The sequence below is a fragment of the Entelurus aequoreus genome, linkage group LG14, assembly GCF_033978785.1.
Source record: "Entelurus aequoreus isolate RoL-2023_Sb linkage group LG14, RoL_Eaeq_v1.1, whole genome shotgun sequence".
Lineage (NCBI taxonomy): Eukaryota > Metazoa > Chordata > Actinopteri > Syngnathiformes > Syngnathidae > Entelurus > Entelurus aequoreus.
Window position 1 is genome coordinate 37,196,924 of NC_084744.1, and position 22,742 is coordinate 37,219,665.

Below are 22,742 nucleotides of genomic sequence, written 5' to 3' on the forward strand. Positions count from 1 at the left end.
ATTATTTTTTTATCGATTTGAATGTGGTGTTGGTATTATATTTAAAGTACAAAACGATATGATTATTATTTATATAATATGGCATAATTGAGTGTTGTTGTTTTTTTGTTTTTGTTTTGACAATTTAGTTTGCTTTTAAAGTGCAGAACTAAATGCAACCATAAGGTTTCCGGGGGGCTCTATTATGGTGGCGTACCCATAACAAACCAGGCGCAAGATGTTTACACCGACTTTCCACTCATTCTATGTTACTTACGTCCACTTTTAAGTGTTAATTTCACATTAAGAGGGAACATCCGACTCGCAAACATGTCTCAAAATCTTTTGACAGGCATGGAGACGTCCGCTGTTTCTGTACTGAAGAGGGCGGTGGAGTTGGATCTAAGTGGCCGCTTCCTGGAGTCTCTTATCTGCTACCAAGAGGGCGTCCAGCTGCTTATAGACGTCCTAAAAGGTTTTCACATCATGACCTGTTTTGGTCTTATGAATGTTTGTTAACACACTTCAAAATATATCTGTCTTGTAGCAGTGACCGATGAGTCTAAGAAGGGACACTACAGGGAGAAGATCAAAGGATACATCAACAGAGCAGAGCAAATTAAATCCCACGTCAACCAAATGAAAGAAGGTAACTATCATAAAACAGTTAGAAATATGACCACCTTACATTGTTGTTTTTGTCTTTAGACGGGAAGTACCATGAACAGATCAGGATAGCTGAGGACGCCACAGGTTACAGCTATGACGCAGTCTTCAAGCCTTACATCAGCGGATCACTGACCGAAGCCTGGGTGGAAGATCCCTACATACGACACACCCACCAGGTATGACAAAATAAATATATATCCATTAGCTAATAGCAGGGGCGGATTAAGAAATTTTGGCCCCCTGGGCCTGACATGGTCTTGGCCCCTCAACCCCCCGCGCGTGTGGGCGCACACACACGCACGCACTATGCAAGAAATACTGTATACTGTGAACAGACATGCACACTGTACTGTACAGAAGAGTGCACATACTGCACACACACTATTAGGTATACCACACAGACACTGACAAGCACAGGTTTCACACAGACACAGGGGGAGGGGATAAATGGCCTAAAAATAAACATTTTTGAAAATGATTACGCCCACTTCAGTGATGGTGCATTGGGTCATTTGAGAGATATTATGTATTGGAAGTTGGTAGCTATCATGAAATAAACCCCCCAACCCACCCAAAAAACTAAATCGGACATGATTTTTGCCCCCTTTTCCTCCCTTCTATCATTAAAAATAAAATAATATCTTAGGAAAACACATTGGCATAACGGCAGCTGTGCAGCAAATTGAGGCTCAAAGTCTGTATCTATTTGTGGTTAAGCTTGAGGAGAAGGAGAAAGGTAAAATGATAACATGCATCGGAGAGCACCACAAAGAAAGGTGTAGGCCAGTTCATGGTACAAGGGCTGCATGCAGGTCAAGATAGCCCATTTCCAAGAATGCTATAGTGGCTGGACAGGCACTGGACATGTCCTGAACTCAGTGTCAGACGTGGCTGCCGAATACTTGGATGAAGTGAAGCAGCTGACAGATCTCATGCTGCCCCATCTGAAGACTGTCCTGGCCAGGCAGAGGATGGATGAGGAGACCTTCCCAATGGACCCTGTCAGTGAACAGGCTAGTAACATTGATGGCACCCCTGTGCACAACATTGGGATGGAGAGACAATGTGGCAAGGTGGACTACAAACTGAAGAAGTTGGGCACACTGAACGCAGTCAATAGGTCAATAATTTTACAGAAGAGCCAGGAGCTTCAGAGGTTTCAAGGCAGCAGCACAAGCAAAAAGGGAGGTTGAACTCAACTGGAGTAAATTCATGAAGGCAAAATTCGAGAGTAGGGCAGATGAGAAACAAGAGATGGCTCAAAGAAAGGAGAGTAAGAGACTAGACATGCTGGACACACTGAAATCTTTTGATGGCCCCTTCACGATAGTGGGGAAGTTGAAAAGTTCCTTGTGGATGAAAGTCTGCACAAGAATGCAAAGCTGCAGAGAATGAAGCTTGAGGTTCAGTTTGCCAGAGAAAGCACCAAGCTTCTGCCTAAAGTCAATCCTATCTTCACAATCCAGGTGACACTTCCCAGAAATGGCAAAAGTGCAATTCTCCAAGTCATAATGGATACTTAGAATTTTATGGTGGTGGTAAGTATTCATGAAAACAGGTAGCCTAACATTAGTGAATGGGTGAATTCTGGAAATAACCTAAAAATCTTACACAGTGCACCTTTAAGCAAGGGGTTTCTTTCGTGCTTTCAATTTTGCAAAATCATCCACCACATCATTGAAGTCCAACTCTCTTGTCAGCTCACTCTCAATTGCCATTAGAGATAACGCATTTAATCTTTTCTGAGTCATTCTTGTGCGCAGCTCATTTTTTACTCTTGACAAAAGAGAGAATGAGCGTTCTCCCTCACAGTTACTGACCGGTAGAGTGAGAAAAATCTGTAGCGCAATGTATGTATTAGGAAACGTAGGCTGTAGTCCAAAATGTATTATTGTTTTGAGCAGTCCTGAAGGGGTCCTCTCCTCATCAGTGTTGTTGAGCTGTATAAAAGATTTGAACTGTATAAGCTCCTGTCCAAGACTTTCATTGAGGTCAGATGGGTATGATTCAGTGAGAATCTTGGCCTTGTGAAGGACTGAAGCATTGGACTCTGTATCCAAAGAGAAAAGGACACTGAACAAATTGTTCAGATGTTTGTAGGCCTCCAGACGGTGATTAAGGCTTGAACTCAGTTGATCAATAGAGGCAATAAATGTCTCTATTTGAAACAGTTGCCTTCCCTCAAGCACAACATCTGGGGATGCTGATTCATCAGCAAACTTTTTACGTTTCCTCGTCCGTTCAGCCCTGTAAGATGGGGTGCCACCCAACATGTTTAAGGCTTTCTGCTCAAAATGATCAAATAGATCTCTTTGGGAGAGAACAAAGGTGCGCAGAGATTCCAGCAATCTAACTGCTGTACCAAGGTCCATGTCTGCTTTTTGAAGTTGCAGACTTGTGGCCTGAAATCTGGACAGAACAGTGTCCCAAAAGCCTGCCATGAAGGCCATCTCAAGTGAATCCAGCTTCCGCACTAGACTGTCAGCTTCAGTTCGTGTGTCTCGTTTCTCTGTGTCATCAGTGGAAATAACCTGTAGTGCTGCTTTTATTTTACTGTAGTTCTGCCACAGTGCTTTGGTAGATTCTGCACGGCAACTCCAACGCGTGTTGGATAAAGCTTTAAGTGTGAGATCTATGTTGGAATTGCCAAATACCCTGTCCCATCGGTGTGTGGATGCAGTTGTGAAGTTGTAAATAGACTGAATCAAGTCAAAATACTTAGAGACTTCATTTCCACATCTGTCAATGCTGTTGACTCCCACCAAATTCAAAGAGTGAGCTGCACATGGAATATAGTGTATTAATGGGTTGCTTTTCTTTAAGTGAGCCTGCAACCCATTATACCTCCCTGACATGTTGCTGGCATTATCATAAGCCTGCCCCCTGCAATTTGACAGCTCTAACCCTAGATTTTCCAACACAGACATGACACAGTTAGCCAAACTTTCACCTGTATGGCTAGTAATGGGCTCAAAACCCACAAAGCGTTCAACAACACTGCCCTCTTTGCTAACAAAACGGAATATGAATGTCAATTGGTCCACATGAGATAAATCTGGGGTTGAATCCACAATGATAGAGTAGTATTTGCTTGCTTGCAGTTCATCTGCTATAGCCTGTTTGGTTTTTGCACCCATCAATTCAATGAATTCCTCACAAATGGTGGAGGACAGATATGAGGTATTACCTCGACCCATCTGCCCAAACTTTCTGATGTGATCCTTTAGAAAGGGATCAAATTCAGCCAGGACCTCCAGAATACCAAGGTAGTTCCCATTGAGAGGAGACCCTAACGATTCATTTTTACCCCTAAATGCAAGGCCCCTTTCTGCAAGGAATTTAATGACTGCAACAACTCTTTGTAACACCTGCCTCCAATAGCTGCTCTCTGCCTGAAACTGTTTGAACAGGTCTGCATCAACTGTGGCACCTTTGGCGCGGTTCAAGACTGCTTGCATGCAGGTTATGTGCTCAGCACTTCGCTCATGTTCACCAAATCTTTCTGAGTGTTTCCAATCACAATAGCCTGTCACAAAAGAATGCGTTTTTGGGGAAAACAGTTTGCATGCAAAGCAGTAAACATTACCAGTAGAGGGAGAGTACATCAGCCACTCTCTTTGTACTCGTTGTCCATTGGGCAAGTGTGAAGTAAAATGTTCATTGTTTAGGCATCGGGTTTTGCCTCCTAGCCCACTGTTCCTCACAGAAGCTGGATAATGGCTGTGACGGTTGTGAAATGATTTTGCACCTCTTTGAATAAGAACTTCCTTCATTGACTCAGTGAGGGTCTCAGCCCATTTAGCGGGATCACTAGGTAGAGTTGTCACTGTAGATGGTGTTGAAGAAAGATTCAGCTCATTTTCTATGCTGTCCAGAGGTGCAGTGACCTCACATTCATCCGAGCAACTGGCTACTGCTGAATTGGTTGAATCATAAGCATCAGAAGCATTTGGTTCAGTGTCTACACTTGTAGTGGTCTCAGGATCTTGGGAGCTACATGCTAGCTCAGGTGCATTGCTAACCTTAGCTGAATTTGCAGTAGCATTTATAGAATTGCTTTCAGCAGATGTCTTTGTACTGAAGAAGCTGGAGATATTTGGAACACTCTCAAGTAAAACTGATTCCTTTTTTTTCTTTTCTTGCTGAATTTTTTTTCTAGCTCCTCCACTTAAACGTTTATGATCCATATTTCCCTTCTTTCTTTGCACATTGGCTCTTTGCCTATCACAACAGATAAACCAACTATGTGTGTGTGTGTGTGTGTGTGTGTGTGTGTGTGTGTGTGTGTGTGTGTGTGTGTGTGTGTGTGTGTGTGTGTGTGTGTGTGAGTTTGTTTGTTTGTTTATGATCGGTGCTGCTTCCTTCAAGTGTGTGAGGTGATTTAGAAAACTAGCAACCCAGCATCAACACTCCAAAGCAGAGAATAACAGCTTACTAGCATAGACAATTGAGAGCAGAGAATCAACTGATTCGTCTGATAGACAGCAGGAGAGCAGAGTGGTCAGTGATGATCGAATCAAGAAAATGTCTAAATGGCAAGGGAACAGACTGATTTGTACTGAGGAGAAAGAGAGAGAGAGCCAATTACAGTGAAATATATTCCAAAAGAGCCAAGTGACTAGCTGAAGGCAGGGACAAATGCCTTGGAGTGACCAACAAGAGTGCAAAGTACCAAATGGCAAAATGTGGAAAGACCAACAGGCAGATCTGCTTTTACCTCTTATCTTCACAACCAAAAAGTTGCTAAATGATGTTTTCAGTCGCTAGCCAGGTATGGCCAAAAGACGCGAAATCTAGCGGCAAAGTCGGTCAATCACACTGACAGTGAAACAAATATTTTGAAAAGATAATAATTGTACACCTTTGTGCACTTTAGTCTTCTATCTAAATATTTTCACAAAGGACACCAAGGCAGCTTGCTAGCTATGATGGGAGCAACAATGTCTGATAGACAGCAGGAGAGCAGAGTGGTCAGTGATGATCCAATCAAGAAAATGTCTAAATGGCAAGGGAACAGACTGATTTGTACTGAGGAGAAAGAGAGAGCCAAGTACAGTTAAATATATTCCAGAGCCAAGTGACTAACTGAAGGCAAAGACAACAGCCAGATACCTTAGCAGAGACCAACAAGAATTCAAAGTACCTAATAGCAAGATGGCGAGACCAACACAATAAATTGTATTAGGATTTAATTTATTAACGTTAATCTTAACAGCCAAAAAGTTGCTGAATAATGTTTGTAGTCGCTAGCCAGGTATGCCCAAAACAAGAGTCGCTAAACCTAGCAGCAAAGTTGCTTAATTGCAACACACTCTAGGATTCAGGGGAATTAAGGATAATAAAGATATTAATTGTACAACTTTTTGTACTTTTTTTCTAGTTTTTTGAGTCGCCAGCCATGTATGGCCAAAAGTCGCTAATTGAATGCCAACGTTGCTTAATCGCCAACACACTGGGACTCACTGAAGGACTGACTGAATAAAAAAGATAATTAAGATAATTGTGTACTTTTCTCTTCTGATATTTTCTCTAAGGACCCCAAGCTATCTGCAAGCAGCAATAATGTCTGACAGACAGGAGAGCAGAGTGGTCAGTGATGAATGGCAAGGGAACAGGCTGATTTGTACTGAGGAGAAAGAGAGAGAGAGAGCCAATTACAGTGAAATATATTCCAAAAGAGCCAAGTGACTAGCTGAAGGCAGGGACAAATGCCTTGGAGTGACCAAGAAGAGTGCAAAGTACCAAATGGCAAAATGTGGGAAGACCAACAGGAAGATCTGCTTTTACCACTTATCTTCACAACCAAAAAGTCGCTAAATGATGTTTTTAGTCGCTAGCCAGGTATGGCCAAAAGACGCGAAATCTAGCGGCAAAGTCGGTCAATCACACAGTGAAACAAATAATTTTAAAAAGATAGTAATCGTACAATGTCTTGTACTTTTGTCTTCTTTCTTAATATTTCTCAAAGGACACCAAAATGTCGCTATCTGCAGGCAGCTTGCTAGCTATGATGGCAGCAACAATGTACCTTAGAGTGACTGACCAACAAGAGCTCAAAGTACCTAATGGCAAAATGTGGAGAGACAGACACAATAAATTGCATTAAGATGAAGAGAACTGTTGCTATTATTAATCTTAACACCAACCAGAAAGTCGCTAAATGTCACCAGCCAGGTATGGCCAAAAGTCGCTTAATTGGCCACACACAGTAACAGAGAAACTAACAAAAAAAAGATCATAAAGATAATAGTTGTACAACTGTGTGTACTTTTGTCTTCTTTCTAAATATTTTCCCAAAGGACACCAAAATGTTGCTATCTGCAGGCGGGAGCGTGCCTATGTTCCCCGGGTCCTATGTTCCCCGGGTCCTATGTTCCCCGGTTGTTCCTGGGTCTTTGTATGCGACCGGGGAACTTAGGACCCTTTTTCTAAAAAAGGGTCCTATGTTCCCTGCATTGTATCTGGCGAAATTGCGAAATTGTGCCCTGACCAAAACCATCCCTAAACCTAACCTGTCACAGGGCGTTGTGGAGCACTTTTTTTTGGCGAAATTGTGCCCTGACCAAAACTATCCCTAAACCTAACCTGTCACAGGGCGTTGTGGAGCACTTTTTTGGCGAAATTGTGCCCTGACCAAAACCATCCCTAAACCTAACCTGTCACAGGGCGTGCGGCAGCAGATAGAGCAACTCAAACGCAAACTTCCTTCCTTCGACAACTTAAACGCGTCTCTGTCATGCGTGTCTGCGTGCGTCTTACTTAGTCGCGCATTGGAAGCAGCGGGGAACATAGAACCCTTTTCTGGAAAAAGTGTTGTACGTTCCCCGCAGCGGGGAACATAGAACCCTTTTTTTTAAAAAGGGTCCTTAGTTCCCCGGTAGAGGGGAACATAGGACCCGGGTAACATAGGGACGGGGAACATAGGGATGACCCGCTGCAGGCAGCTTGCTAGCTATGATGGCAGCAACGATGTCTGCCAGACAGGAGAGAGTGGTCAGTGACGATCGAATCGAGAAAATGACAAAATGGGTCAAAGACCAAAAAGTTATTAACTGACAGCAGTGACAAATGTCAGACTGTAAACTTTCTCGAAAGAAAAGGACAAAATGGGAAGATGCTGATAATAACAGCAAAATGGAAAATATAAGAATTTCCAAGTAATGCTCAACTCAAGTGTGTGTGTGTGTGTGTGTGCGCGCGTTAAACTTCTTGTTGAATGATTTCAAATTATCTCTGAGTCTGAACTGAGGGAAAGGAAACCAAATTTTGAGCAGTCTCTCACGAGTTCAAAATACCAAATGAGGAGATTCTAAAAGAACAGACCGGTTTATGAAAGACTTGATGGGGGAGGGGCACAGCTAAGAATACTTGAGTGAGATTCTGTGATCCAAATTCGAGATAGAGCTTTTTGATAATGATAATTTGTCAGAGTAAGGTTGTGTAATCAAAATTTGAGAATGAGCTTTGTCAATCAATCAAGAATATTTGCATTAAGTTCTGTGATCAAAATTCAGAAACAACCTTTAATAATTGATAAAGAATATGTGAGTGAGGTTGTGTGATCCATCCAATTTGAGAATTAGCTTTGATAATAATGATTGAGAGCCTCTGGCCCTCTGTGGATCATGGCCGCGGGGCCAATTTTGCCTGGCCCCTTGGGGCCTCTGTGGGTCGTGGCCGCGGGGCCAAGTTGGCCTGGCCCCTTGGGGCCTCTGACCCTCTATGGATCGGGGCCAAGTTGGCCTGACCCCTCGGGGCCTCTGGCCCTCTATGGATCATGGCCGCGGGGCCAAGTTGGCCTGACCCCTTAGGACCTCAGGCCCTCTGTGGGTCGCGGCCGCGGGGCCAAGTTGACCTGGCCCCTTGGGGCCTCTTACCCTCTATGGATCGTGGCCGCGGGGCCAAGTTGACCTGGCCCCTTGGGGCCTCTGGCCTTCTGTGGCTCGCGGCCGCGGGGCCAAGTTGGCCTGGCCCTTTGGGGCCTCTGGCCTTCTGTGGGTCGTGGCCGCGGGGCCAAGTTGGCCTGGCCCCTTGGGGCCTCTGACCGTCTATGGATCGTGGCCGCGGGGCCAAGTTGACCTGGCCCCCTGGGGCCTCTGACCCTCTATGGATCGTGGCCGCGGGGCCAAGTTGGCCTGGCCCCTTGGGGCCTCTGACCGTCTATGGATCATGGCCGCGGGGCCATGTTGGCCTGGCCCCTTGGGGCCTCTGGCCCTCTGTGGGTCGCGGCCGCGGGGCCAAGTTGACCTGGCCCCTTGGGGCCTCTTACCCTCTATGGATCATGGCCGCGGGGCCAAGTTGGCCTGGCCCCTTGGGGCTTAAGATTATTATTTTTGCAAAAGTAGTTTTGCTTGGGTCGCGGCCGCGGGGCCAAGTTGGCCTGGCCCCTTGGGGCCTCTGGCCCCCTGGGCCTGGGCCCGGTAGGCCCGGTCATTAATCCACCTATGGCTAATAGGGATGTGCCGATCAGTATCGGCTGATTTTTCTGTAAAAGTATGTCATCCACCAATGATGATTAATTTAAAAAGCCATTATCCTGTGGCAGATACTTTACAGCAGGGGTCTCAGACACGCAGCCAATGGGCCAATTGCGGCCCGTAAGACGTTATTTTGCGGCCCGCACCTTAATATGACAATTTAATGTTAGTCAGGCCCGCAAGTTTTATATGAATGCCGCTTGACAGCGTCATACTTGCCAACCCTCCCGATTTTTCCGGGAGACTCACGAATTTCAGGGCGACCATTCTCTCGAATGTCTGCCGAATTTCACCCAAACAACAATATTAAGGGTGTGCCGTGATGGCACTGCCTTTAACGCTCTCTACAACCTGTACGAACAGCGTGCCAGCCCAGTCACATGTTGTATTTGGCTTCTGTACACACGTAAGTGACTGCAAGACACACTTGATCAACAGCCATACAGGTCACACTGAGGGTGGCTGTATAAACAAGTTTAACACTGTTACAAATATGCGCCACACTGTGATCCCACACCAAACAAGAATGACAAACACATTTCGGGAGAACATCCGCACCGTAACACAACAGAACAAATACCCAGAATCCCATGCAGCCCTAGCTATTCTGGGCTACAATATACACCCCTGCTACCACCAAACCCCGCCCCCCCAACCATGCCCCCCCACACACATCCCCCCCCCGTGTGTCGGTTGAGGTGGGCGAGGTTTGGTGGTAGCGTGGGTGTACACTACCGTTCAAAAGTTTGGGGTCACTCAAACAATTTTGTGGAATAGCGTTCATTTCTAAGAACAAGAATAGACTGTCGAGTTTCAGATGAAAGTTCTCTTTTTCTGGCCATTTTGAGCGTTTAATTGACCCCACAAATGTGATGCTCCAGAAACTCAATCTGCTCAAAGGAAGGTCAGTTTTGTAGCTTCTGTAACGAGCTAAACTGTTTTCAGATGTGTGAACATGATTGCACAAGGGTTTTCTACTCATCAATTAGCCTTCTGAGCCAATGAGCAAACACATTGTACCATTAGAACACTGGAGTGATAGTTGCTGGAAATGGGCCTCTATACACCTACGTAGATATTGCACCAAAAACCAGACATTTGCAGCTAGAATAGTCATTTACCACATTAGCAATGTATAGAGTGTATTTCTTTAAAGTTAAGGCTAGTTTAAAGTTATCTTTATTGAAAAGTACAGTGCTTTTCCTTAAAAAATAAGGACATTCCAATGTGACCCCAAACTTTTGAACGGTAGTGTATATTGTAGCCCGGAAGATTTAGGGCTGCAAGGTGTTCTGGGTATTTGTTATGTTGTGTTTATGTTGTGTTACGGTGCGGATGTTCTCCCGAAATGTGTTTGTCATTGTTGTTTGGTGTGGGTTCACAGTGTGGCGCATATTTGTAACAGTGATAAAGTTGTTTATACTGTCACCCTCAGTGTGACCTGTATGGCTGTTGATCAAGTATGCCTTGCAATCACTTACGTGTGTCTGCAGAAGCCGTATACAACATGTATGGTGAAAAAGCGGACGCGACGACAGGTTGTAGAGGACGCTAAAGGCAGTGCCATCACGGCACGTCCTTAATATTGTTGTCCGGGTGAATGGTTGTCCCCGGGAGATTGTCGGGAGGGGCATTGAAATTCGTGAGTCTCCCGGAAAAATCGAGAGGATTGGCAAGTATGTTGCTAGGGCAGGATAGCCATTCAAAGAAGGTGAATTCATTAAAAAGTGCATGTTAGATTTTTTTAAGAAATATTTTCTTGCGGCTCAGCCTCACCCAGTTTCTGCATCCAGTGGCCCCCAGGTAAATTGAGTTTGAGACCCCTGCTTTACAGTATTTGTATTCCTGACAAAGGCAGCTCGCAGTGTGGACCCACCGCCCTAAATTAGTATTCATCACCTCCCTCCATGTTGCAGCAGAAAGTAAGCAGGTATTAACAGGAAATGAACACATAGTTTAACCACCAGACGTATACTTAAGTAACCTTACTCTCATCAGACCCTTGTAGTTCGCTGAGCTCCACACAAGGATCTGGGCTCGAGGGCATTGCAAACTCCTTCAAGATAGCAAAAAATAATGAACCAATCAGGATCGCCAGGCGGGATGTGACGTAGTGCCGAAGCGACTGTTTGATTCAAACAACAATGGCGGCACGTAGCGAGGAGGCGTGTGCTGACATTGATTCTGCATATTTTCTTTGCACAAACGACATCGATCGTCTACTGACATTGCTGCGTTGTTTCAGTAAAAGTTCTCTAACTTTTCGCTCTGTCGTTATCCAATATGTCTGTTCTGTTTTCGATTTCCCAGCGTCGCTCTCATCAGCGTCACGGGTTGATTTCGCATATTGAATATATAAAGGAAAAAATATCCAAATCCATTGCTATTCTGTATAAAGTAAGACACATGCTGAATAAGACATGTCTGCATATGTTATATTATTATTTTATTTTTCCATATTTAACATATTGTGTTGAAGTTTGGGGAAATGTTTATAAAACAAACATAGACCCAGTAATTAAACTTCAAAAAAGGGTCATTAGAATAATACACAAAGTGTGCTACTATGAACCTACCAATCCATTATTTATAAGTTCTAATGTGTTAAAATTTTTAGATATTGTGTTTTTAAAAACAATGGAAATTATGTTTCGAGTAAAGAACAACAGCCTTCCAGCTTGTATTCTTAGGTTATTTCAATTAAGAGGCGAAAACTGTAATTTACGGGGGATATTGATTTTTGAAATAGGTAAAGTAAAAACGAATATAAAATACAAATGTATTTCAGTTTCAGGAGTTAAATGGTGGAACAAGCTCAGTGATGAGTTGAAGACATGTAGTTCTTTGTTAAGGTTTAAGAAAACCTTGAAAGGTGAAATAATTGAAAATTATAAAATATAGCAACGATTACTTTCATCCCATTGATTTTTTTAACGATGTTCCAGGCAATTTAATTTTCAATGAATGTGTAGGATAGGCAAATATAAGCTTTGGCTTCAGCCCATTCCTTTTTCGGTCATTCTTTTTCTTTTCTTTTTGTGTGTAAATGTGTATGATTGTTAAATATGTATAATCTGTACTGTTAAAGTGGTCACACAAAATGGTTGATGGTTGATTATATGACCGAAATAAACTTATTTAATTTCGATGTGAGTGGTTGAAGTAGCACGTCATTCAAGATAACGGACAAGTGGTTTATCCAATCACATAAAATTGTTTTTTTACAAGGCCCCGCCTTCTGAAATACATCTCCTATTGAGAAGTCCCAGATCCTTGTGTGGAGCTCAGCGAACTACAAGGATCTGGCGAGAGTCAGGTTAATACTTAAGGGGAGTGCAGACCGATCCATATATCGGTGGTGTCAAAAGGCTGGATTCCGTCTTGTGACTTTTTAACGGAAGTAAACAAAGTGGTGGGCCATTGAACCAACGTGGCTGCTATGCAGCAAACCAAGTGCGAACTATCCGAGTACACATGGTGCCTAGAGCGCAGATACAAGCGGAAAATCTAACCATGAAATATATCCCTATACGTTATATAAAAAAAGATTTGTCAAGTGATGCCAAGGATTATCCGTTGGTGGAGTTCCAAGACATGTCAGACTATTGAGCTCCAGGCGTCATTCTACACTACAAAACAGATGAAAACTTGGAAAAGCATGAAGGTCTACAACTTCTTTGTGTGTGGCTTGGTCAATGATATTGGTATCAAGACTCTCATGGATAAATCATGCATTGTTTTTGCTCTGGTTAGATTGCATTTCATCAATCAATCAATGTTTATTTATATAGCCCTAAATCACAAGTGTCTCAAAGGGCTGCACAAGCCACAACGACATCCTCGGTACAGAGCCCACATACGGGCAAGGAAAAACTCACCCCAGTGGGACGTCAATGTGAATGACTATGAGAAACCTTGGAGAGGACCGCATATGTGGGTAACCCCCCCCCCCCTCTAGGGGAGACCGAAAGCAATGGATGTCGAGTGGGTCTGACATAATATTGTGAAAGGGTTGTTTAATATACTTTTAACATTTAGTATTTCCCATTTAAGTATTATCTTGACATCATTTGTATTCTGTCTCGTTTCGGAGTTCTTAGAGCGCGCATTTTTGTCTACGAGTGGTTTGAAAAGCACCAACTCGGTGAGTCTAAATAAAAGAAAGCAAATGTGAGCAAAACCTAAAAGAGTTAAGATTTTACCAGAGGCTTAACTTTGCGTCTACAGCCATGTTTGTTGCCTTTTTGTAGTTGCACGCGCCATTTACGAGTATACATGTTTTTCCCCACCTTTATCAAAATATAACTACAGATGTAAACATTGTATATGTGCTGAAAGCTTCATTTATGATTGATGCCTGTGGTAAAATCTTAACTCTTTTAGGTTTTGCTCACATTTGCTTTCTTTTATTTAGACTCACCGAGTTGGTGCTTTTCAAACCACTCGTAGACAAAAATGCACGCTCTAAGAACTCCGAAACGAGATAGAATACAAATGATGTCAAGATAATACTTAAATGGGAAATACTAAATGTTAAAAGTATATTAAACAACCCTTTAACAAAGTGATCCCTGCAAACTTGTGCATTTATCGACTCTGCTCCATTGGACTGGAGTGTGTGCCACTTTTCTTGTCGCTTTTTTCATACAATCTTGCACTCTTTTGCCCTTCTTGACTACCTCTTAAGGGACTCTGAAGAAACTTTTATCCTTTTAGCAATTTGAAGGGTTCCAACAGCCTAAAACAACACAAGCATAGGGCATTTTTCTTCAAGAAAGGCAAAATACCGCCCAGAACACTATGACAACAGACGCTCGCTGGCCCACTACTTGGAGTCTGACATATTTAATGAGCCTGACGTGACGTCGGGCGAATACAACCTAAACCAAGGGTAGTATCAGAATATGATAGATACTAGAGTGATTAGATCATTATTTTCACAAAATAATTTTTTCTTGTTCTTTTGTTCATGTTTACTATTTCTTCGAGGGCAAAATAAGGAGCAGGTATAGTAGTTTTTGCTTTTGTATAGTTTTTGTGTAATATTGTCTTTGTTTTACTCAAATAATTGTATGTAATAAAAGAAAATAAGCAACTAGTTGGAATATTGTGTTGATATTGTTAAACTTTCAATAGCACTCAACATAAGTAAATTGAAAAAGCTACAGTTAATACATGTGATAATTTTTATCGGCAGCATTAAACACTGATGAAAACATCCCGATTAGCTACACTTACTCAGTGTTGGCGCGAGGAATTTTCAAAAAAGGGGGTCCCACAGTACATTTTTGGGGTCCGACTTTTTTGTAACCGTTGTGAAAACAAATGTTAAATGTAAGCATTATCCTGTTATATCTCACATTCTATATTGTGTTTTGGAAAAAGGTTGTCATAAACGTTAATTCATAAAAAAAATAAGACAAAAGAAAACACATTTTTATGCATATGTACATTTTTTCAGTTATAAACATTCATTCACTTTCTTCTTTCCTTCATGGATCTAAACTTTACCGCTGCCGGTAGTTTTTTCTATATTTTTATTTAAGAAGTCCAGGGTGTACCCCGCCTTCCGCCCGATTGTAGCTGAGATAGGCTCCAGCGCCCCCCGCGACCCCGAAGGGAATAAGCGGTAGAAGATGGATGGATGGAAGTTGTAGGTGTATTTATTTTAAATATAAACCAAACAAAACACAGACGGAAAGCGATAATCGATTAAAAACTTCAAAAAAGAAGCAAACCGGGCGGTAAAAAATAAATAAAAAAATCAGCGTCTGGCGGATGCGCGGACTTCCGGAAATCCGCATCCTTTCTGATTTCAATGCGTAAAAAGACACAAAAAGTGCGTTTACGCCAACACTGCTTTACTGTAGGTATTGGATCTCAGATTGTGATCGATATTTTGTTGTTTGCACCACAGCTGTACAACTTCCTGCGGTTCTGCGAGATGTTGCTCAAATCATCCGGCAAAGTGAAGACCATCCATCTCCTCACCTCGTCAGATGAAGTAGGTCTTTTTCCCCGCCAACAAACGCTTTCTACTAAGCCCAGGAAAGAAACTCATCAGCTACAAGTTGCTTGGCAACTTGGGGGTTTTACTGTAAACACACAGCAGAAAAAGGAGAGGGAAAGTCGGCGCCAGAAAAAAGTTATCAGAGCAAAAATCATATTTGGTAACTGTATCTTACAATCACTTACAGCAGATCCCCGCCTATTAACCTTTTTTTTTTAGTGTTTAAGAGTGTAAATACTTAGCTTTTACATTTTAATCTATATAGAAAGTGGTTTGATGGCGCTATCTGCATGTAAAAAAGCATTCTGCCGCATTGGATACAGCAGATAGCGCTGTCTCAAGTCAATAACATTTTCCAGCAGAAAGATGCTCTTGCAAGGTGAGATGTTGCATAACTGCATGTTTTGTAAATACAATATTGTATACTGTATCCCTGTGATTGTTAAGTGTAAAACTGAATTTAAAGAGAATGCATTAACTTACAGAAGCATATTATATGGTTAAGAATATATAAAATAGGCTTTTTTAGGGCTTTTTATGGATCTTTTATGGGTTTTGGCAAGTCACTCCAGTAAGTAGCGGAGAGCTATTGTGCTACACTCATTTATCATTATGATGATGACAATTACACATTTTCAATAGTTAAAAATTATGTAAAAAGATATTGAGTTTATTTATTTAAATGTTCAGTTATTAAGTTTTAATTTTTTACCACCATCGGGGTAAATATCCACACATTTTCATCTGGTGGGGCGCTGCTCTAATGCAGAAATAGCCAATGTATAATTATAATTTGTTTATGTTAATCATGACTGCAAGTGAATCAATAGCACCTCTGCTGGTTACAGCCAACTATTGCACTCAAATTTCACTTAACTGCTTCAAGGCATGATTAATCAACAACCGATTTCTAACAGCTGGCCATCACCTCATGATTGATTTGAGACGGTCATGGAATTTTAAAGTTATTTCCCATCCCCCCCATCGACGTGCACTGTTCTGCAGGCTGACTCTAGCCAACAGAGAAGCGCTATTGCCGAGCTGAAGGACAGCCTCAATGCTCATGGCGTCACTCTGGACCTGCAGTACTCCTCCACCATCCATGACAGGGAGATCAGGTACAGCAGCCCCACACACACACGCACTTTGTCATTGGTGTGTACAGTGGTTGAACTTTTAATATTTGCATTCAAACAAATTTCCCATAGGAAATTATGTAAATTGAGTTAACGTCTGTTAATATTCAAACTCGTAAACAAAAAAAGTCACACAGTGGAAGTGTTAAAAGTGTAGAGGGACCCTTTTTAAAGCTGAGTTGTTGTTTTTTAGCATCCCTTGCTGTCAAAAGAAGTGTAAAAAAAGGTCAACTTTTGTATGTTAGGACAGTTATTTTTATACTTGCCAGTAACGACCCTGCGTCCTCTGCACTGGACATTGGTTTCTATTTTACCCTGGAGTTTGTATTGCTGACAAAAGAAATATCCTGGTTGTACGGTTGTCATCGCAATCTGACTTGGCTCTTTTTCACCCAACTTTTGAGGTTCCCCTTGTTCTGGAATTTTTTCCTTTTCAATAAAGACATGTCCAGAGTACGCTGAGGTCGTTTAAGTAATAATTTGAATCCTGAAATGACATCAGTTTACTACATAGGAGCAAGTCTATGCTGCTTAGAGGGGTTGAAAAAGAGAGTGAGAGAAGAAACTTCCAGATCTTTATATCCACCTTGGGAATGTGAGAAGATAGGAGGAGGGGCTGGGCGAAGTGGCCCGTTTTTGGGGGAGGAGGATAAAATAAAAAGACTATCTGGTTGTGAACAGAAATGTTTTGGGTAAACCTTTGGAATCGGCAGTAATACACCATCAATCACAAAAGAAACACATTAGGAGAACATCACAACAGTCTTTGTCCTATGTTCTTGGAAGCTGAGCACTGGGGGCTGGGTGTAAGAAGAACCAAGCAGAGCAAATGTTCTGGTGGCAAAATGAACATTTTAGTAATCTCTTGTCAAAACCACAATTTTAGTCCAAATGCTTGTGCAGTGTTACTCTTTCTTAGCTGTCTGGGGCCTGTTTTTTGTCTAAAGATAACAGACATGTTTATTACCTTGATACATTCTTGGAGCCTACACTCCCACCTGTTGTAAATCTGGGAAAAAGACTATTGTGGTGTATTCTGTACTAGCCCATGCTTCCCTCCATACCCGACACATCACTCAACCACCCTCCTCTCTCATGGCATAAGGACCTGAAGGGTTTTTTGTCTGGCTCTCTTTTGCCCTTCTTTCTCTTCTGTTAGTAGCACAACCTTATTGCGCTCCACTCTGTTTATTTGGGATCTCAAAATAAATACTTAAAAGACCCTTAGCTTTCTCTGAACATTTATTTACAGAGTAGGGAACATTCCAAAATACTATCTCCGCAGGGACAGAAGAATTTAGCCGGGGGCTATGAAAGAGTCAGATCTTTTAGACACAGAACAGGCTAATGCAGTGAAGAGAAGCAATACAACATAAATCACACAAGTACTGTTACCTGGTTGTTAGACAAGAGATTACTAAAATGTAAATTTTACCACAACACCCTCTGCTGTTCCAGGTTTGATAACGGCTGGATCATCAAAATTGGAAGAGGGCTGGATTACTTCAAGAGACCCAAAGTGAGTTTTCGTTTCATTCTTATTTTTTTTTCTTCACATTTTAAATTTGCTACGTTCAACAATTTGCTGTGACCTCTGACCGACCAACAGGGCCGATTCTCCGTTGGATATTGTGACTACGACCTGAGGCAGTGCCACGAGACCACAGTAGACATTTTCCACACAAAACACACCAAAACTATATGAGGAAATATTTCCTTATTTTAAAAAAATATGTCATGTTGATTTGTCTTACCCATTATCGTGTATAACAATAATTTTACTTATTTATCTTTTCTTTGTGCTCTTGAAAGAAGGTAGTGTTTTTATCTTTTGGTGAAATCTTTTAATAAAAGGTCTTAATTATCATTCTTAAATCCTTTGAATAGCCTCTTGTTAATTGCAGTCAATAATTACAATGTAGATTTATTACTACTATTGTAAAATGTGACGCCAATTCAGTCTACACTGAATTGTCAAATAGAGACAATACTTAAGATGCAGATTATGCAATAAAAAAACAACATGCAAATATGTCAAATGTACTACTTAGAGTGGTTGTGCACAGTTGGCAAGAATTGAGATTATAAATTAATCTCAATCATGCCTGCAGGTGCATGATGATCATTGGGCTCACACTACAGTTAATGGTTAAAGGATACTTTTGACTCAAATACAAAGTATGTACGACTGGAATGTGTGTTTACATTTCTTCTGTAGAGCTTATGAAGATGTAAGAAAAAAGCTTTTAGAATGTACTTTAAAAGAGCTTTTGTGACATACTATGTGACGTAACTGAAACATTCCAAAGCGAAATGCCATCCGGTGGTGGTTAATACAGAGGTTATTTTTACATTTTGCTATTGTTACCAGATTAGATTATTTTTCTTTAAGTTTCTAAAAATATACTTTAAAAGAGCCTTAGTGCCTTGTTACGTGACATCAGGGGCGTCACTAGCTTTTAAGGACAGGGGTGGCTTAGCCCCCAGGAGATGCACAGGATGCGAGCTAACGTAGCGCACAAGCACAAAACTTCACAAACAGCTAACAAAGACTTAGAAATTAATCATTGTTATTATTATTATTTCAGTCGGTTTATTTTCAATCTGTGTTCAGTACAACAACAAACATGGGTTTGCACAGAGACATTTTGTTTACAGCATCAACAAGAAACAATTACTTGCATGATCCTTCAAGATACACTGAAACACAATGAAAGTCATGGCATTAGCCTCTATGTTATTAATTCACAACATAGAGGCTAATGCCACGACTTTAGCGCACAATACAATAATTGTTTGTTCCCAAATATTTTGAAGTTGCACAGATTACATTTTGGGCACATTTGTGACTAAAATGGTTGTAAATTCAAGCCCTGGAAATATTACTTAATTACTTGAATTAAAGTAATATCTGGATCGGGATAATTTGGCTTGTATATAATATATTTATATATATATATATATATATTATGGCAAGCCGTTAAGGAAATTAAATATATATGGATAAGCGGTTGAAGATGGATGGATGGAAATATATATGGAAGTCTGAAAAGAAATGAGAAACTTTTATATATACTGTAAATAAGAAAGACTTGGAGTCCGTCTGCTGATCTGAAAAAGAGCCAAATCTGTCAAAGAGCTGAGGGACCATCTTCAAAGTGCAATGCTGAAACAAATAATGCAAACAATAAAATGTAACTTCCAGGGCTTGAGATTAACGTAGTCCCGTCGTCCCAGGGACGGTAAAAAAAATGCAGAGGACGAAATTAAATGCTCCCCGGGACGATGGCTTTTAACCATTTTTTTTCTTTTTCTTTTTATGTATTTATTCATTTTACATTTTATATTAAATGTCTTGGTTTTTCCACCCTCTGAAAATCCTATGAAATGTTTAACAAGCCATCCTATAATAATACAACAGCTATTAATGTAACAATACAATAAAACAAATATATTTAATGATGTTTTTTTTATTATTTTAACCATAGGCTAATGTATATTACTTTATATAGATTCTACAAGAAACACAAAACTTAAAAACTAAATTATTTACAATTGAAGACAGAAGGTTCTTGTTCTGCAGTGCCGTGTGCTAATGTGCTTCGTACACCTGCAGGACCGCAAGCAAGGTCGCAGAGAAAATGAGGACTGGATTTTGAGTGATGTGGGCATTTTCTATTTGAACAAGTGGAATGGATTGGATACCGACGCACTTAAGGGGCTCTCTACCTTACGCTATGAAGTGAGGGGAAACTGAGTGAATAATGACAGGTTATATGATTATTTATTTAAACTCATATTCGGGCCCCTTTATAATGAATATGTCGGCATGTATTTGTAAAAAAAAAAAAATTAGATTTAAAAAAAAAAATAATTTTAACACCAAATTATTTAGGGGGGCTTAAGAACATTTTAGGGGCTTGAGCCCCCCTAAAATAGGTCTAACAACGCCAATGCGTGACATAACTCAAAACCATTGAGCTCACACTTTAGTTAATGGTCGAAGGTTACTTTACTTGAATACAAAATACGTAGGACTGGATTGTGTGTTTACATGTTTTCTAGAGAGTTTATAAAGATTATCCACAAAAAAGTGAAATACACTTTATATCATGGGATATTTTAACATGCTAACGCTTTTAGCAGATTCCAATTGGATTTTACATAGTGTTAATGCAAACAAAGTGAAATACACTTTATATCATTCGATATTTTAACATGCTAATAACGCTGTTAGCAGGTTCCAATTGGATTTGACATAGTGTTAACTAGGGATGTCCGATAATGGCTTTTTGCCGATATCCGATATTCCGATATTGTCCAACTCTTAATTACCGATACCGATATCAACCGATACCGATATATACAGTCGTGGAATTAACACATTATTATGCCTAATTTGGACAACCATGTATGGTGAAGATAAGGTCCTTTTTAAAAAAATTCATAAAATAAAATAAGATAAATAAATTAAAAGCATTTTCTTGAATAAAAAAGAAAGTAAAACAATATAAAAACAGTTACATAGAAACTAGTAATTAATGAAAATGAGTAAAATTAACTGTTAAAGTTTAGTACTATTAGTGGATCAGCAGCACGCACAATCACGTGTGCTTACGGACTGTATCCCTTGCAGACTGTATTGATATATATTGATATATAATGTAGGAACCAGAATATTAATAACAGAAAGAAACAACCCTTTTGTGTGAATGAGTGTAAATAGGGAGGGAGCTTTTTTGGGTTGGTGTACTAATTGTAAGTGTATCTTGTGTTTTTTATGTTGATTTAATTTAAAAAAAACAATACCGATAATAATAAAAAAACGATACAGATAATTTCCGATATTACATTTTAAAACATTTATCGGCCGATAATATCGGCAGGCCGATATTATCGGACATCTCTAGTGTTAACACAAACAAAATGAAATACACTTTATATCATGAGATATGTTAACATGCTTAGGCCGTTAGCAGATTCCAATTGGATTTGATATAGTGTTAACACAAAGTAAAATACACTTAAGAATATAACATGAGATATGCTAATATGCTGCGACATATTCCCAATGGATTTTACATTATATTAACACAAAAAAGTGAAATGCGCCTAAAGATATATAAGACCATACATGTGATATGTTAAGATCCTAATGTTATTATCTTATGCCAACAGTATTTTACTGAGTATAAAGATAGATTTAATTATTGCTAACATTAAGTAAACAGGGGTTAAATTAGCCTGAGCTAACTAACTGTAAATTGTGTTTATTCCCCATGGTAGTAAACTAGCGACTCTATTGGCTACCTTGATTTTAATATTTTTATGCTCGTTCAGTACATTAAATAAACGTTTATTGCTCAAAAGTACTGTCTCATGTCACTAATTTTACTTTTTAGCAAATTAGCTGAATTAGCGTGGTCAAGTGTTTGGGTGATTAGTAAAAGTTATTTTGATTGGCTCGCTAGTTCCTTTAATTTGTTTATTACTGTATATTATCACTAAGGTTTATTTACATTTTAAAGGCATAATAATCTTGTGTTAACTCTGTGCAGGTGTGTTAGTAGAACAGACAAAATGTGGAAGAGAAAATGTTTGAATGATTTATGACCCGTGTGTGTTCAAACTATGATCGGATTATCTATCGGCCTTAATCTCGATATGCACAGTTCTCATCTGCATGCCCCCGAGGGAATATGATAATCCATAAAAGGCGCGCATGCGTCATCCCATAATTATCCCAATAAATGCTTGTTTACAAACTCTATTTCAGTATGCGCATACAGAACAACATGCTAGGCTTGCTTGTTACCTTTAGGTGTCGATTACATCCATGAATGGTGTAAATGCCCCCACCCCCCAGCTCCACCCCAGGCCTCAGTCCACATGCTTCAGGAGGTAATCCACATCAACAGCTGGTAGTGTGGCGTGGATTTGTGTGATGACGAGCCTCATCGGGGAAGACACATATAAAAAAAATGTTGATGCGCTTCCGGCACGCTCCCTCTTCCTGGTAGACTGCATTCCAGTGGCCTACATACTCCTTCCCATATCTAGTATGCCGCATTCAATAGTTGTTTTTAATTTCTTTGGGGGTATGATGTCAAATATGCCAAAATAATTCATTCACATTTGAGTCCAGGGTAGTTTTTTTTATCATTTTATTGTAAATGTCAAATATTTGGCCACTTGACTGCGGTATTGCTTCTCTGCAACCAAACGGCTGTTCATGCTTTGGTTGATTGATGAGTAGCTCCGCCCCCAACCACCAAAAGTAAGAAGTGTTTTATTGCCTTGTGTTTACGTTGCCTTCCTGCACTGAAAGTGCTTACAAACGAGAAATTATGTTTGAGGACTTGGATATAGTTAATGAGAGTTGAAGCAAAAGTGCATGCAGTATACAATCATCCTTTTTCCAATCAATAAATAGTAAAAAATAATGTTATAATAGGAATTATTTGAATGTTC

At 40.5% G+C, this 22,742-nt stretch overlaps 1 protein-coding gene across 1 annotated transcript; it reads left to right on the top strand.

The window, feature by feature from the left end:
- The first annotated feature begins 154 nt into the window (after nucleotides 1–154).
- Nucleotides 155–18,497, top strand: mitd1 (MIT, microtubule interacting and transport, domain containing 1). The gene is made up of 7 exons (XM_062069780.1): nucleotides 155–454; nucleotides 527–628; nucleotides 688–824; nucleotides 15,043–15,129; nucleotides 16,141–16,253; nucleotides 17,730–17,790; nucleotides 17,881–18,497. The coding sequence occupies exons 1-7, from the start codon at nucleotides 310–312 to the stop codon at nucleotides 17,974–17,976; spliced, it is 741 nt and encodes a 246-aa protein (XP_061925764.1). The 5' UTR covers nucleotides 155–309; the 3' UTR covers nucleotides 17,977–18,497.
- Nucleotides 18,498–22,742: the final 4,245 nt, after the last annotated feature.